We start from the raw sequence: 17619 nt of genomic DNA on the forward strand, positions 1-17619 counted from the left end.
CACAATCTGAGAGCAATCAAAATCATGTTCAGATCCTTGCAAAGTCATTAATAAATGATTCCTTCTGAAAATACACAAAAAATGGAATTAGGAAAGGAATAATTATTATGTTAATTCCCATCGAATAAAATCAACCACTTAAAAGTGATCCTTTGCCCTTCACCCACAAGAAGACCCAATATGTCGGGAGGGTGTAAAGAAACAGCGGCTATAATAAGACTGCTTTACTTAACTTAGCACATGGAAAGGACATGGTATTACAATACTGTCTAGGAGTAGTGGACGATAATGGTTAAGAGGGAAAACAGCTATAAGGATGTTTCCTGTGAGTTATAAAACATTAATCTAAAATACTTAGGACCACCTAAATATGAAGATTGTCACTACCTCTGTCTTGGCCAGAGATTTATCTTTTCGTAAAGGTAAAATTACCTAAAATCTTAAAAGTTTTCCTAAAATACATTGGTCCTGCATATTCTGCCATTTAAATGGTGATACGTAACTGATATATTATTCTGTCGAATTGGCAGAGTCTTTTATAGCATATGGCCTGTTTCCCACCATTTTGTTTGTGCACATAAGCAAAGGAACTAGGACAAAATCCTTAACTTTAACATATGTAAATGTAGTTTACATTGTCAAATGAGACATTATGAATAAATTACCTAATGTATTACAATACTGTATAGCCAAAAAATAAAACATAAATAATGAGAAAAGCTATCAGAAAATTTTCATTATGGAGACTTGAGTAAGAATTTAGCATTAAGTTCAATATTTAATTTCATACACAAGAACAATTACTGATGGCTCAAAAGATTAATGTTCTAATTAAAAACATGAGAAAGCTATATTGTTCCAATGATAATATAAATTAGAAGTGAACTGACATACAGTACTTAATTTGATATAATAAAGCAGACTGTAAAATTACATAATCCTAACTGAAACAATTCATATGATTTTCCCAAACACCTGAAATGCTACAAACATTCAAGCATTATCTGATAAACTTACTGCTAATAAGTTGGAAACCTCCTTTTGCTAAAAAAACACAGAAGTTTAGCACCCTGACAGTCTCAAGGATTTTAAAGTATACAGTATATATACAGGTCAAAACAAAAAGAGAATAATCAGCCTTCACATTTCCCATACAGGCAAAAGATTAAAAGCCTTCAGAACTTTGAACAGTTTGAAGAAAGAGACACAATGCCAGATTTTTATCACACAGCATACTATTCTACGAAAGAATTTTGCGTAAATAGTTCTTAAGAAAGCCTTCCCTGCACTTCTGATGAGCATTCATAACATTACGATAAAAAATCTTATCAAATACTAAACGTCTACAGTACTTGAGTTCTTCCAAGTGCCATTTTCTAATAGTTTCCTTTATCAGAACTCCGCACGTTTCAATTTTGCGATTACTATATTATAACGCTACTGTATATTAAGTAAACGAGAGAAGAAAAAAAGGGAATATATATGTAGATTTTAATTGTCTGCTTTAAAGGAGTACAACCAAACTACGATGTATCTTAAATGCACCAGCCTTCTAGCATGAATTATTCAGACATTTAGAAGACTCAAAGCTAGAACATTAAAAATATTTTGATTCAGTATGGGCAGTAATGCATTTTTTAGTTCTGTAGAAAACTCTAGCTTGGTGCAAAAGACGAAGTTAAGTTCCCCTTCTCGCAATTGAAGCAATAACATTCAAGTACATATCGTATTTGATAATTCAATGAGTGCTGCTAACCTGAAAAATATATAGGGGTTAGCAGCACTGAATTCTTTAAAATCATGTTAAGTCACATTACTATCAGTTATTTTAGTCGTTATTCTACGTAAACATTATGACTTAGACAATCTGAATTACCATATATTTTACATAGGCAATAAAAGGAATATAAAATTAGATATGATATTTTTGCATATCTTCGTCAAAGGTAATCTCCCTATAGAAAAGTTCGCAATTTTGAACACCTGAGTACTGTGCATGCTGTTATGACTGCTACTGAGGAGCAAACACAACTACAGAGAAGGCCTGAATTAGTAGCGTTACCTTCATAAAAGGAAACGGGACACTTTCATCGTTACTAAGCAATGAAATACAAAAACCCTAAACCTAATCACATCCAGAGTAGCTAACATTAAGTTGATCAGAATCAAAATGAAGCATCAATAAATAATTTTCCACAGTACGTAACAAAAATAAAACCCATAATACAAATTACATTCAAGGTTAATATACAGACAGATAATGCAGAATACAGAGTATAGTAAGAAATTACTAATATGCCAATTGAAACTAAAAGTAGGAATTAAACTAAAAGTGCCACCTCAAATTGTGCTTGTTATTTGATATAACCATACAATGAAAACTGTCATTACTCCATTTATGTCTTATAAACCTCTATAATCAAATAATTGAACTCCGTACAAAATCTACAACAATGATACTAATGCGTTAGTTTTTTTATGATGTGGTACAGTATATCTGAATAATACAAAGAAAAGTGCTATAACACCTGTAAAGTATTTTGGCATAAAGTATTAGAAACAATGTTATTGTGCAAGCAGGAAAAACTCCTAACTTTTTAAATTACTAAATACATTAAGAGCTAAATAATTTACATGAATCACTAAATAACTCTTCCCCACTAATCGATTTCCAAAAACTACAAGTCACTTAAAAATGGTTGACTTAGGACTTCAAAATCACCCTTTGCTACTGCGTAATTAAACAATAACAAAAACATTCCACGTCATGCAGAACTTATCACTCAAGGTACAGAAAGAAAATCATGACATTCTACGCAGGAAAGAAAGCATCCGACTCTAACGATTTCCGCTTCAACAGGAATGGATGCTCTTAAACTATCTGAGAAGAAATGTGATATGGTTTTGAGGATCATGGAAAATTACTTTCCCTTTTGTGGAGGATGGCAGGTCCAAAGGCATCTTGAAAGGGGAGACTCCCCTGCTACGAAAGGACAGACTTCCCTGCCCTTAATGTTAGTGACCAAAGTTCAGTTACAACAACAACTTGGAGTATAAGCGAGATAAAGCGGTCAGAAAAGGAATAGGGCATTCTACAATCAAAGTTTTGATATATACAAGCTCAAAATGCATTTTTGCAGATACGAATCAGAAACATCATTGACAGAGCATATAAATCTTCCAACACCTTGAAGGGTAAAACATTGCATTAAGTTATGTTATTCTCTTACCCCTTCATACCAAAATAGCTTCTATAGTATATGGTTAAGAGACAAAAAGAACACAGGAATAACAAAATATAATATTTAGGCACAGAACATATCATTTTGCTACTATAATAACCATATAACACAAAAATAGTCAAACATGAGCTTCCTTGAAAACTAGAAAAAGTGCAAATCGTCAAACCATTTACGACTGCAACTTCAATCAAATGATCAGTATTGCACTTTTGTCATTCACTTTGATGACAGCACGGTAGGAGAAAGCAGCATCATTGTTAACATTAGTATATCAGTTATTGAACTTGAGCATTCTATTCACAGAAATTCATTGTAACAAATTATAAACCTATGTCCTACTGGCAGAACCTATTTGTGCTTTCTTTGAGTACAATTTGCTACCATTTTTACTTCTGTGCAGCAAGTCAAAGAGCCTTAAGTGAATGCACCACTGTTGACCTGTATACAGTTGTGTGTTAAGCATCTCATTGTAAAGAGTTATTGCATAAAAAAACCATAAAAGACTAAGAAAAACATGAAGCGTAATTGTCAACATTGTAACTTATGAAGAGATTTTCAACAGAACTGAATATCAACACAATTTATGATAGTAATTCATTCTTGAATACATTTTCCTTTTTGGAATTGAGAAAGATTTAAAATCTCCACACACCTTCTACTCATTAATTAAAAGACCGATGTCATGCTATCCTACACATATAAAATGAGTTGTACTCCATTGACAAACAGGAGGGCAATTTCAACAATAAAATTTTAGTACAAAAAAATTCACTAAACTTGAGTAAGGTTCCTTTTGTAAAAAGTTCAGAAAAGTAATACAATAATGAATGACAGAATATGTCAAACCCTCTTTTTACCTTAATCTGAGGATTCATTCTACCGCTCATTATTTCACGCAAGTACCATAATAATTCACTCAAAGTCCACTCTCTATATTTACAATAAACATAAGCAAATTTAAATCTAATCACAATGCTGTATGAAACTAAAAAACCAACATACACAGCTGTTAGAGATTTTCTAATTGTTTCCTTTTTGTATCGGTATGAGCAATTTGGAACAATGAAGTTAAAGAAAGCATCATGTGTTGTTAATTCTGTGAAATCTTTTGTCACAAAATATGGGTAATAAGGTTTGTATTCACCTACATCTATAACCGTTTGTTTAATAGATGCGGATATAATATTACTATCTATCATGCAAGGAATAGTGACTATTAATGGTTGGATAAAATATTTCCTCTTTCTTTTCTTCCAGACACACCAGATCCTTTTCCAAAACCTTATCATCGCGTGGTTTCTCGTAAAGATTCCATAGTACTCTAAATATTTCCTGAAGTCTCTACTACATGTTAAAACACACCATTCACCATATTGTTCCTTTGCTTCCAACCTCGCTTCAGTGTCATGTAGGCAACTTAACCGAAGAGCTTGTCGAAGCATCCGTGGCAGTACGGCTTGTCGTTCTGTTCCTTGAAGGTGCCCTTGTTCAGTTGCTTCAGGCAAAACGAGCAGACAAAGTGTTCCGGGTGGAACTTGCGGAACATGGCAGTGATGCAGCGACCTGCGTGAGAGATTAAAAGGTGGTGCTAATTGTTTCTAATTTCATATTAAGATTAGGATAAATCCCTATGCAGTATTAATTCAATCAAATAAAAGCAAAAGACATTTTTGTTTTACTTATAATGGTTAATATCCTTTTATTTTTTTTATTTATGAAAATATGATTTTAATCAAGCTCATAATTCTGACATGTCACTAAAAAATCTATATTTTTATCAAAACTCTACTGATCTATCTTTCTATGATATGCAAGTCTACCATAGGCTAGTTCTTGTAATGTTTATAAGAAGTTTTATTATCATACTTAATTATATTTAAAAAGAAAGGGGTTAACTTTTCGCTTTGAAAATGAGATTCTGAGCTAACCACACCTAGTGCACTTGCAATCTTTAACCAAAATATGTCAATAAACAACAATAAAAAGAGACCTATTCAATTGAACTTATTTGGAAATAAGCAGAACATGAAAATAATAAAAAGAACTGTGATCCTGTGATATGATATGTTGGCAAGTAATAAAATCACATACTCCACAAATGACAATTTTTAGAAAACCAAAGCTTGCATCTCATCATTTATCCTCTTGACATGCAAGGGATGCTTTTGGTGTCAGTGAACTCACGAGACTAGACATCTATTCATCTCGATGCACTTTCTCTGCAAACCTCAGACACTTAAGTCATCCATTTACCTCATAGTGCCTTCTCAGTAAACCTTACAAGGCTACTAGACATCTGCTTATCTTGTGACCAAGTTGTGGAATGATCTTCCTAATCAGGTAGTTGAATCGGTGGAACTTCAAAAGTTCAAACTTGCAGCTAATGTTTTTATGTTGAACAGGCTGACAGAAGTCTCTCATATACTTTATATATATAAAATATCTGCTTTAATGTTGTTGTTTTTAAACTATTTTATTTTAATTGTTCATTATTTCTTAAATTATTTATTTCCTTATTTCCTGTCCTCGCAAGGCTATTTTTCCCTCTTGGAGCCCTTGGGCTTATAGCATCTTGCTTTACAAACTAGGGTTGTAGCTTAGCTAGTAATAATAATAATAATAATAATAATAATAATAATAATAATAATAATAATGTTTTTATGTTGAACAGGCTGACATAAGTCTTTTTTATAATTCCTATATGAAATATCTGTTTTAATGTTATTGTTTTTAAAATATTTGATTTCAATTGTTCATTACTTCTTATGTTGTTAATTTATTTCCTTATTTCCTTTCCTCACTAGGCTATTTTTCCCTGTTGGAGCCCTTGGGCTTATAGCATCTTGCTTTTCCAACTAGGGTTCTAGCTTAGCTTGTAATAATGATAATGATAATACCGTCTCTCCTAACCCTACGAGATTTAAGGCTTAAATACACGTTCAAAAAAAATCGTCAAAATTTTGCATCAAAATTTTGATGCAAAATTTTGACGATTTTTTTGAACGTGCATGGGCCCCTTTAGACATGTATTTTTACCTCGTCGTACCCTTCGTGCAAACCTCACCTGTAATGGGCTTGTGACAACCTGCGCAGAGCGATCCTCTTTTGGCATGGTAGTGGGTCTCGCAATATGGAAGACCTTCGTGGTCGAAGAACGATCCCCCGTTGAAGGGCTGTCGGCAATCCTGTCGAATAAATTCAATGGTTATTAAACGAATCTCATGTCAAATATCTCTGCAACATACAAAGTTGGATGTGAGATTCAACACATTCCTCTTAAATATACTTCAGCTACAAAGGGTTGAGACTTGGGATTAAAGATGGTGACATGTTTTATGCCAATTCTTTAATATTCATGGAAAAACTGTGACTTTGGTGTTTTTTTTTATATTTAAGAAAAATTGTGACTGGTGAATTTTTTTTTTTTTATATTTAAGAAAAATTATGACTATTTCGAGGATATTTTCTAAATCATAAAAATTGTGATAATTTGGTGGATAACTTTATAAATTTTTTGGAAAAATTGTGACAATTTTTTTTTTTTTGTGTGTGTGTGTGTGTGTGTGTGTGTGTGTGTGTGTAGTGTGTGTGTGTGTGTGTGGAGCAGCCATAAAGTCTGACCAGCTTAATCGGAAAATCTCAACTCGTTGTAACTAGAAAATAGACCTTTTTACTTTCTTACAAACATAAATTGCTTCCTTATGTTCTTCAAATAATAAAGCATGGTAGATATATATATATATATATATACTATATATATAATATATATATATATATATATATATATATATATATATATATATATATATATATATTATATATATATATATATATAAGGTAATACAGAATCTATAAGGCGACTGAGAACTTATAAACTCATTACCAGCTGTTAAACATTATGTATGGATGCATCTCTCTCTCTCTCTCTCTCTCTCTCTCTCTCTCTCTCTCTCTCTCTCTCTCTCTCTCATAAAATGAGCTAAAAACTACCCATTAAACAATCATTACAGATTGTGGCCGTTAATTAAAAATTGACATGCAATAAAGTAATCATACCACGAGAATGCTGCTCAAAATATGAATAAAATAACAATATTACATTCAAAACTCGTACTACACTTGCTTCAATACATGTTTCAATTTGGTACTGATACCACATAAAAGGTTAAATCTTGAATCAAAGATTACACCAATATTAAATTTAGCCGAGAAGAAAATAACTCCAGATCAAAATGAAACAATGTCTTGAATAACAACAATGTGGCCGATGTGGTAACGTCCCTGACTGGTGAACACCAGACTGAAGTTCGAGTCCGGCTCAAACTCGTTACTTGCTTAGGTCGCTGCAACCTCACCATCCTTGTGAGCTAAGGATGGGGTGGGAGGTGGTTTGGGGGAGCCTATAGGTCTATCTGCTGAGACATCAGCAGCCATTGCTTGGCCCTCCTTGGTCGTAGCTAGGATAGAGTGGGGGGGGCCTTGGGCGCTTTATCATATGTATATATGGTCAGTCTCTAGGGCATTGTCCTGCTTGATAGGGCAATGTCAGTGTCCCTTGTCACTGTCCTTTGCCTCTGCCATTCATGAGCGGCCTTTAAACCTTCAAACAACTGCATCTTAATAAATGCATTGGTCGTAGCTAGAATGGAGTGTGGGGTTGGGCGCTGATCATATGTATATATGGTCAGTCTCCAGGGCATTGTCCTGCTTGATAGGGCAATGTCCCTGTCCCTTGCCTCTGCCATTCATGAGGGGCCTTTAAACCTTCGAACAACTGCATCTTAATAAATGCAGTTCAGCCCGAGGTTGAAGGGTTGGCATAAATGCAAAGGTGACAAATGAAGGCAAACTGTGAGGATGGAGATGAACAGCCAACAGATGGGGGTACCTCTCTGCCAAAAAGGGAGGAGGGCGTTGTTCAATTTATTGCCTCGCCATATGGAGATCAAATAAGGCGAAATTTACTAAAAGGGATTTAGATTAGTAACACAATTTTTTTTTTCGAAGGTATTTATCAACTCAAAGGATTGTTGTATGTTTTTGCTATGCTTTTTGACATTGTTTTTCTTGTTCATTTATCATAATTGTTGTATAACAGGACACTCTCTCTCCTCTCTCTCTCTCTCTCTCTCTCTCTCTCTCTCTCCTCTCTCTCTCTCTCTCTCTCTCCTGGCAATGCAAATAAAAATCGACCAATAAGCGTGCTGGAATGTCAGGCAAACAAATACATAATTTGTAAATGACAAGCATTAATGAATCTTTCTTGGGCATGTTTGAGAGAGAGAGAGAGAGAGAGAGAGAGAGAGAGAGAGAGAGAGAGGAGAGAGAGAGAGAGAGAGAGAGAGAGAGAGAGAATGTTATACTGAAAATATAGGAAATGAAAAAAAAAAACATTGGCTAGCAAAGAAAGGGATAAGGTAGGAGAGAGAGAGAGAGAGAGAGAGAGGAGAGAGAGAGAGAGAGAGAGAGAGAGGAGGAGAGAGAGAGAGAGAGGATGAGAGAGAGAGAGAGAGAGAGAACTGTACTCTAATTATAAAAAAATTAACAATAAAAGAATGTAAAAATAAACAAAGCAAAAACAGGAAACATTCTTTTGGGTTGATAAATACCTTAAAAAAAAGTTCAGAAATGACAGGAATCAATGAATCTTTCTTGGGCATGTTTATTATCAACGTATGAGAGAGAGAGAGAGAGAGAGAGAGAGAGAGAGGAGAGAGAGAGAGAGAGAGAGAGAGAGAGAGAGAGAGAGAGAGGAGGAGAGAGTCTAAAACAGAATTAATGCAATTCCGTTTGTACCTCACAGCTCGATTTTTATTCTCCTCTTGCATCTGTTGATTAACTTTACCAGACACAGGTGTGTCAGTCACTAACCTTACACCTGTTGCTCTCGTTTAAAGAAAAAAAAAAAGAGAGAGAGAGAGAGAGAGAGAGACGAGAGAGAGAGAGAGAGAGAGAGAGAGAGAGAGAGAAGAGAAGAGAGAGAGAGAGAGAGAGAGAGAGAATTTAGTGGCTTTAAAAGATTTCTCGGTGTCTTGTGTTCTTCGCAAAATTCATTCCACGAATTTCTTACAATTTAGTGGTGTTCATTGTACATATTTGGTTAAATTTGTCTTTTCATAATAGAAAATATAATGGTAAATCAATTAATATATTCTATTGTTTGATTATCAATGCAGGATTTTGCCAACCCATCCTTAAAATTTTGCAATAAAAAACCGTAAAAATCCTGGAATAAATGTTGCCAGACATTTATCGTTTTAAAAACGGATATAATGACGTACAAGAGTGATATTACGGTCACCAACTCGTAATCTATAACAACAGTGTGGTAAAATTACGGTCGCCTGTATTTTACTGAAATATGACTGAGAACAGTACATTTTTTAAGGAGAATTTCCGATTAAAATTACGTTTAAGAGCATTATAAAATGACCTGTTATTAGAGATATATCCTATTACAAATAATACTTTATTTCTAACGGAAATATTCCATGTTATATTCATTGCTAAAAATAACAAAATGGTGTAATACTTCTTTAAAAATGCCTCATGGTATTGGAAATATTTGCGCTGATTTTCACAAGAAAAAAAAAAAAACGCATTTACTATTAAAATCGAATTAAAATTGTCCATCAGATTAAAGTGTTTCTTGTATTCAAAAAGGCTTCTGTTCCTTACATGCCTAAGGCTAAAAGACATCTATGCATAGCAAAATTATTTTTCTTCCATTTCATAATGCCCTTTTTAACAGTAAACTATTTACAACTGTCTCATTATAGTTAGAAAAAAGTCGTTACTTTCCAGCATAAAACAGAACCATTAAACTGAAATTAATATCGTTATGATAAAATATATCACGATTAATCCCATTTCAAATGACTAAGTTTATTTCAAATGACTTATAATCAAGAACCACTGTGTGACTTTCAGCACAAAATTATAATGACAATTAAAACATGCATGTAATGGAAAACTAAGATAATTCGATTTTTAAAATAAAAGCCAGTCATACTATTCATATTCTCACGCATGTTGGACGAAAAGAAAGGGTACTATGAAAAAAATACATAAATTCTTTACATAAACTTTTAAAAAACTAGAGGGGCACTCTGTAGAGTGCATACCTTCACCACGGGTAGCTTATTTCTCGAGGTTAGGGTTAATTCTGTCGACTTTGACCTTGACCTTTGACCTAGGACTTTTAAAATTTATTCGCTTCCACGTCTCAACATAGCATTTAATTCTTGAAAGTTGCATTACTCTATGAGTAAAATTGTGGGGAGGAACTTGTTCACAAACAAACAAGCAAACCGGGGCGAAAACATAACCTCCTCCCAACTTGTTTGGCAGAGGTAACAAAGAAAAATTTTAGACTGAATGGAAATCGATGCCCCCCCCCCATCAATGCCACAAAACACTAAAGATTTGAATGACAATCTGATCTGCTACCTAAATTTTCAGGATGCAGAATGAATAAATAAACACCATTTGCAGCTGACAGCAACTTGACAGATTTTCATTAGAGATCTTATGAATCAATAGAAGGTAATCGAGATAATTTGCCCTGATTAAGAAACACCGTCTCTGAGTCGTATATATCAAGAGAAAGACATATAGTATGAGAGAGAGAGAGAGAGAGAGAGAGAGAGAGAGAGAGAGAGAGAGAGAGAGGAGAGAGAGAGAGAGAGAGAGAGAGAGAGAGAGAGGGGGGGGGGGTTAATTACTCGATCATTAATTCTGTATCCATTCTGTCCTCCTTTCCATAATCTTTTAATATTTCATGAAACTGACTAGACTATTATTCTTCTGGACTTAGATCAATATGTCTAAGTATAAATATCAGTTGATTAGCATTACAGAGAACTCCCAATGTTGCATTTTTTGCTGCAAATTGTTGTTTATAGTTAGTAGCTAAAGACGCAAAGGTAACTCGTGAGCGGAAGAACACAAGAACTAGACATTGCATTTCGAACAATGTTCTATGGACTGAATATAAACATAAAATCAGTGTCCAAGACTTTTTTCAACTCATGCTAGGACCAGAGTGGACCAGGCAATGGTTACTGGTGGCTATTTGGCTCAGGAATGACTACTTACAAGAAAAATACGCAGTCATCTCTCTCTCTCTCTCCTCTCTCTCTCTCTCTCTCTCTCTCTCTCCTCTCTCTCTCTCTCTCTCTCTCCTATATGATTCCCTGATCTCCAAATATTTTTACAAACTACTTACAATACCAAAGGCTTCTATGTACAGTTGGACACAGGAATACCTGGTACACCCCACTCTGGGGATGTGCAATCTCCACACCCTTACTGAGCGGTGAGTTCCTGTTCTTCAGCTGACCACTAATGCCATCTCTCCCTACACGATCTGTTTGGTTACTCACTGAGCAGTAAGGGTGGGGCAGGGTGTATTTCCTACTGAGGTGTACCAAAGATTCCTGTGACCAACTGTACAGCCCCATCAATTATTCTACTCTATACTGACTTATTTTGGAAAAATAATACGCACACTAGAGCGTTTACACACACACATCTCCCCTTTATAATAAAGATAAAGTGTCTGACTATACATACATATATATATATATATATATATATATATATATATATATATATATATATATATATATATATATATATATATATTTCCTGTCACGCTCAGGGGGAAAGGAGGTAGTCATACCCTGGTGTGAGGGAGTAACCCCCGAGAGATACACTCGGAAATCATAATGACCCACAAAAATTGACGACCAAGTGGATTCAAAATTAGATAAGTGGGAGGGGTGGAAAGGGCGTAATCTCAGTGTGTGCATATCTATCTAAATATTTAGATGCCATTATAATGGCTTGGGTACACCCGGGTCATACCCACGGGTCAAAGTTCAGAAAGGATATTCACATTAGCTATAAGTTTTAAAATAAACGAGACAGGCTTTAACTTAACGAGGCTAATGTGTAGAGAGCAGATCATGGTCATAATTACAGGATAAAGGTCAAATATATTTTGACAACCATGAAAGGCCTTGTTTCACAAAAGCTGCTTGTTGCTTTCTTGTGTGAGAATGGCACACTGCATGGCCATAGGAGGCTCTTTGGATCTTTCGTTCTATTTGTCATGGTCTTATTGTGTTCTTTACTTGAAATTTCAACCTTGGAAATTTTCTTACTTATTCAGTATAAAAGTCAGAAAGAAAATTACAATAACTTTAGCAATGAAATCATTCCCCAAAAAGTAAACAGTGCCAATTACTGTGTTTCCAATACAAGCTGATTATAATCGATTAAAAAATGTTTGTTCTCAAGCAGAAGAAACTGTCAAGTTATTATTATTATCATTATTATTACTAGCCAAGCTACAACCCTAGTTGGAAAAGCAAGATGCTATAAGGCCAAGGGCTCCAATAGGGAAAAAACAGGTCATAGCTTTTACTTTATTTTCGTATTGTAATAATCGTAGTTTTCTCATGTGACGATATTAATCATGTTTCTATCTATAATAGAAAGATATGTATGGAATTTTAACCGGGGAGGCCCCTTCAGTTCTTAAAATTTTCTATATAACCAGTGAGGTGTAAATAAATAAAATACTGTGATTACTTTAATTTAGTAAATACTAATTCATTATGATTCTATAATCCGGGTTACATTAAATTCATGATTTCTGGCAGAGTTATCAACTCATGTTTACCTTCTCTTCTTTTAAATCAATTCTTGAGGAATCTGGGATGAAGTTGTCAATCTACTGGTTATCTAGATTACAAAATACAGTTTCCAGAAAGAAATAACTAATTCTATTGGCTTTTTATATGCATATGACTAGAATGATCTAATCTGGCTATTTTAATACTCTATTTACTTCTTGGAAAGTAATTATCGATACTAAAATAATGTAAAATTTAGGGGCTAAAGCTATTTCTTAAGACGTCCCCCTCTGCCAAGTTTCAAATCCACATGATTCTTTAAACAAATGATACATTAAGACCAACAAATTTTTCAAATTTGGAGTAAAATCGTCCTACATATCACCTGGCATGGAATAACTGGAAGGATTTCATATGACTTTTTTTATTTAGCTATGAACTTAATAATATTCAGTCCTATATTGGAAAATGCATTTGACATTTTTGTACTTAACTACCGAGTTAGAAAAAATAAAAATCTACAGTTCTGTTTTTAAAGAATGTTTCGGGTGAACTCGGTCGATATTTACTCTTATTTACGAGGTCTCCGGTTTATCCGAGACTTTTAATACTTAAGTGAACTTTTGCACTAGTAAACAGTTTTGTCTTTAGCTTTGTGCTTTGGGAGGTTAAACCTAGGTCATATCACATTAATGGCCAATTTAATTTTGACAAGTCAATCACACCCATATGGACTTGGGATGTTTAATTTTCTAGGTTTAAGTTGTAATATCATACTTCAAATAGTCTAAGGCTATTTTTGTATTAATAATATAGGTCTTGTTCTTTATATCATCGAGAGAGAGAGAGAGAGAGAGAGAGAGAGAGAGAGAGACGAGAGAGAGAGGAGATGAGAGAGAGAGAGGAGAGAGAGAGAGAGAGAGAGATTATTTCAACTTTTTTCTCGAGAGGCTTTAGAAACTCTAGATCATAATATAAAAGGATAAAAGTAAATTATACTTTGAAACGCAAATGTTGCAAATAAACATAAAATTTTTTTATCAATTCCAAAGTTATCTAAAATGTTTCAATCCATTGTTATGTGAAAACACAAGTTCCACATTGCTTCTTTTTCTTCTTCTTCTTCTTCTTCTTCTTCATCTTCTTAAAAAAAAATTAAAAAAAATCTAACATCATCAAAGTATACATAATTCTCAAAATCAAACATCCACAAAAAAAGTCAAAAGGAATAACAACACTAAGAAAGAATTTCCCTTTTGGAAATAATAAAGGAAACTTTTTATTTTTCATCAACAATACAAAATAGCATCTTGAGGAATTTATAAATCGATGGGTATTTCCATAGATACAACAAGTACATCACCCATCAGAACGATACAAATTGAAATTAAGTAAACAAATATAAATACAACTCGTAGTTGAGGCTTTGTTTTTTTTTAAGGAGAATAATTTAACACCCCAAAAGGGGCTTAAGGTAAACAACAATCCTGAGAAGAGAGATTGAGAATACGAGAATTAAAAAATAAAGTTGGTATCATGTGTGGGAACGTGTCCTGATAAGTATTCAAGTTTGTCAACAAATTATGAGTGGAGAAGAATGGTAGGCGTAGTAGTTGGAAGAGTAGGTGTATGGACATATGGTGAAATAAGAAAAATGGCAGGCATAGTACTTGGAAGAGTGGGTAATTGGACGTATAGTGTAATAAGAAGAATGGCAGGCGTAGTAGTTGGAGGGGTGGGTGTATGGACGTATAGTGAAATAAGAAGAATGGCAGGCTTAGTATTTGGAAGGGGTGTATGAATGTATAAAGAAATAAGAATGGCAGGCGTTAGTATTTAGGAGGGTGGGTGTATGTACGTATAGTGAAACAAGAAGAATGGCAGGTGTAGTAGTTAGAAGGGTGGGTGTCTCGACGTATGATGAAATAAGAATGGCAGGCGTAGTATTTGGAAGGGTGGGTGTATGGACGTATAGTGAAATAAGAAGAATGGTAGGCGTAGTAGTAGTAGGAAGGGTGGGTGTCTCAACGTATGATGAAATAAGAATGGCAGGCGTAGTACTTAGAAGAGTAGGTGTATGGACGTATGGTGAAACAAGAAGAATGGCAGGTTGTAGTAGTAGGAAGGGTGGGTGTATGGACTTATAGTTAAATAAGAAGAATGGCAGGCATAGTAGTTGGAGGGCTGGGTGTCTCGACGTATGATGAAATAAGAAGAATGGCAGGCGTAGTACTTGAAAGAGTAAGTGTATGGACGTATGGTGAAACAAGAAGAATGGCAGGCGTTGTAGTTGAAAGGTGGGTTGTCTCGACGTATGATGAAATACGAAGAATGGCAGGCATAGTAAAGAATACAGAGGTGATAAGAGTGTCACAACTGAGATGGTGAGGTCACGTGCTGAAGATGGATGGTGGGGAGGGAGTGAGGAGGGAGGAGGGCTAGGGAGGAACCGGTTAGGAGGGGGAAAAGATAAAAAAAGATAAAAAGGGAGGCAGAAAATTAGATGGCAAAGATGAGGTGAAGGATGCTATGGAGAGAAGAGGTATGGTTGGAGAGGATGGATTTGATAGAAGGTACTGAAGAGGTCGCATCAGGCAACCGACCCCTTAACGTAGGGATAACGTGGGGAAGAAGAAGATTTATGGACGTATAATGAGGAAGAGGAAAGATAGGTTTCAAGGTTTCAAATGTTCATTGAGAAGAGTAAAACCAAAGAGTATTTTTGAAAAATTAGAATTTTGAGAAAAAAAAAATACTTTTGCTCTAGATGGATATTATATTTCCGGGTTGGAGGTGGCATCAGAGGAGCAAGACTGTATGTAAAGTTACAGAGGCTATTCTTCAGGGGGAGGAACATAGGCAGAGAAGGTTCAATGGATGGAATGATTGCAGTTTTCAAGAGGAACGATGCGATCGTCCACGAAAATGGTCTGAAGTTAAGCAGGAGACGAAACATGTGAAGTGGAGATTGACGTGCTATTAATGAGTCTTTTGTGGGTGATAGTGGAGTTAAAAAGGTCACGGTTATTACGAGAAATGGGTTTTTAATCTTAATTCCTGAATATGAAAGACGCAAATATTGTTTTTTGGTGTTTTCAGATCATTTTTTGAGTTTGTTCATCTTGGGATGTCGGTTCATATTAAAGAGGTACCTCTAAAGAGATAACTCGAAAGAGGCACTTTTAACGAGGTACCCCTGAGTACAGACAGAGTATAATCTTTAATAAAATTACTTTAAAATTACATGACTAATAAACACCTTCAGGTCTTACAAGAAAATAACAAATATAATTTTCAACATCTAAAATTATAGATAGTGATACAGTCGAAGAAAAAATTACAATAAAAACACCATTAGATAGACCATTTATGAAGCAAACATTTTCAGCTAAAATTATTTAGACAATTTGAACGGTCCACTGAATTTCCTAATTTCAGAAGGGGAAAAATATTAAATGTTTTGGGGTAAATCTACTAAAAATCAAAAGTTTTTGAGAACAATTTGACTATATTCTTGAATCTCTCTTCCCACAGGCTTGATGTTAGTTTATTTAACAGTGAGAAAAAATTTAAAAGAATTGTATTAAATGTGAGATTAACTTATCCAACTATTAAAGTGTTTCCTTCAGAGGGGAGTTCACAACCTAATTAATTCATTTTTTAGAAAGCACAAGGTTGATAAGAGACTGTTGATAAGATGATCATATTACAGTTAGGAGAGAAATATAATAAAGAAAACATTGGCCAAATCTATTTAAGTCACCAAATGGCGATAAAAAATATTAATGTAACTTTCGGATAATAGGAGAGAGAGAGAGAGAGAGAGAGAGAGAGAGAGAGAGAGAGAGAGAGAGAGAGAGAGAGAGAGAGAGAGAGAGAGAGAGAGAGTCAAACTTACTAACTTTGTGCTTCCTTGTGATTTTATATATGGGTAAATATTTTGAATTTTATGAAATAAACAAACAAAATGGTTTAACAATTAGGCAAAACAATTGACATGAGACTACTTATACACATTCTATCCTCTTCATAGTGACATGTCTATTGATCTGAGGTTTAGTTAAATCCAGTTCAGATGTACGTGGAACTTCAAGTATATTCAATTATGACGATCTTGCGACGTGAATCCACTGCATTCAACTCTTTGGATGAGCTCTTCTGTTGAATAATCATCAGCTGTGATGAATCTTGCTAAAAAACAGACATGGTTTGACCCGATGCGATCCATAGAAGTTCAGATATGTGGGCAAGATTTCTGAATAGGATTGAATTACAGTTGGCTTTAAAGATACGACATTCTAGGTGGCAAGGAAGAATCTTGTTCACTTTTTAAGGATTTAAATTACATCCTTTGGTTAACCTTGGTATTTAGTTCAATCCTTCGAAAACTTGATGGGCTGGAAAGAGTGATCTCGAAACTCTCCAACTTTTATCCCTTTCTGAAGTCTTGTCCTGTTATAAACTCTTGAAGGAGGACCTGTTATAAACAGGATTATCCTCGGCCAATGTTCTCTTAATCCTGCGTGAACAAAAATGAAGCATTTAAGTATTATAATGTAATGATTTATTCAATACTAACGTCCGCGATGATGAAAGTTTTTACGATCATATAATCCAGAAGGATATATCTTTAGTGATGCTGGCCACATAAACAGTCAATAATCCATGCGATGTTCTTCATAGCTCCCTTCCAGGAGAGAAAGTTATTGGGTGTTCTTCTTGTCTCAGTAAATGTT

The 17619-nt window shown here is 34.6% G+C and overlaps 1 protein-coding gene across 1 annotated transcript in view; it reads right to left on the minus strand.

Annotated features, from left to right (window-relative positions):
• Positions 1-209: 209 nt before the first annotated feature.
• Positions 210-17619, minus strand: part of LOC137617719 (paxillin-like) — a 204877-nt gene continuing 187467 nt past the window's right edge. Inside the window, exons 11-12 of the mRNA XM_068347716.1 lie at positions 6307-6427; positions 210-4805 (exon numbers count right to left, since the gene is read on the minus strand). Of these exons, the coding sequence (XP_068203817.1) occupies positions 4660-4805; positions 6307-6427 (267 nt within the window). The 3' untranslated portion in view covers positions 210-4659. The remainder of the gene's footprint in view (positions 4806-6306; positions 6428-17619) is intronic.

Source organism: Palaemon carinicauda, chromosome 23 (assembly GCF_036898095.1).
Source record: "Palaemon carinicauda isolate YSFRI2023 chromosome 23, ASM3689809v2, whole genome shotgun sequence".
In the NCBI taxonomy this organism is placed as follows: Eukaryota; Metazoa; Arthropoda; class Malacostraca; order Decapoda; family Palaemonidae; genus Palaemon; species Palaemon carinicauda.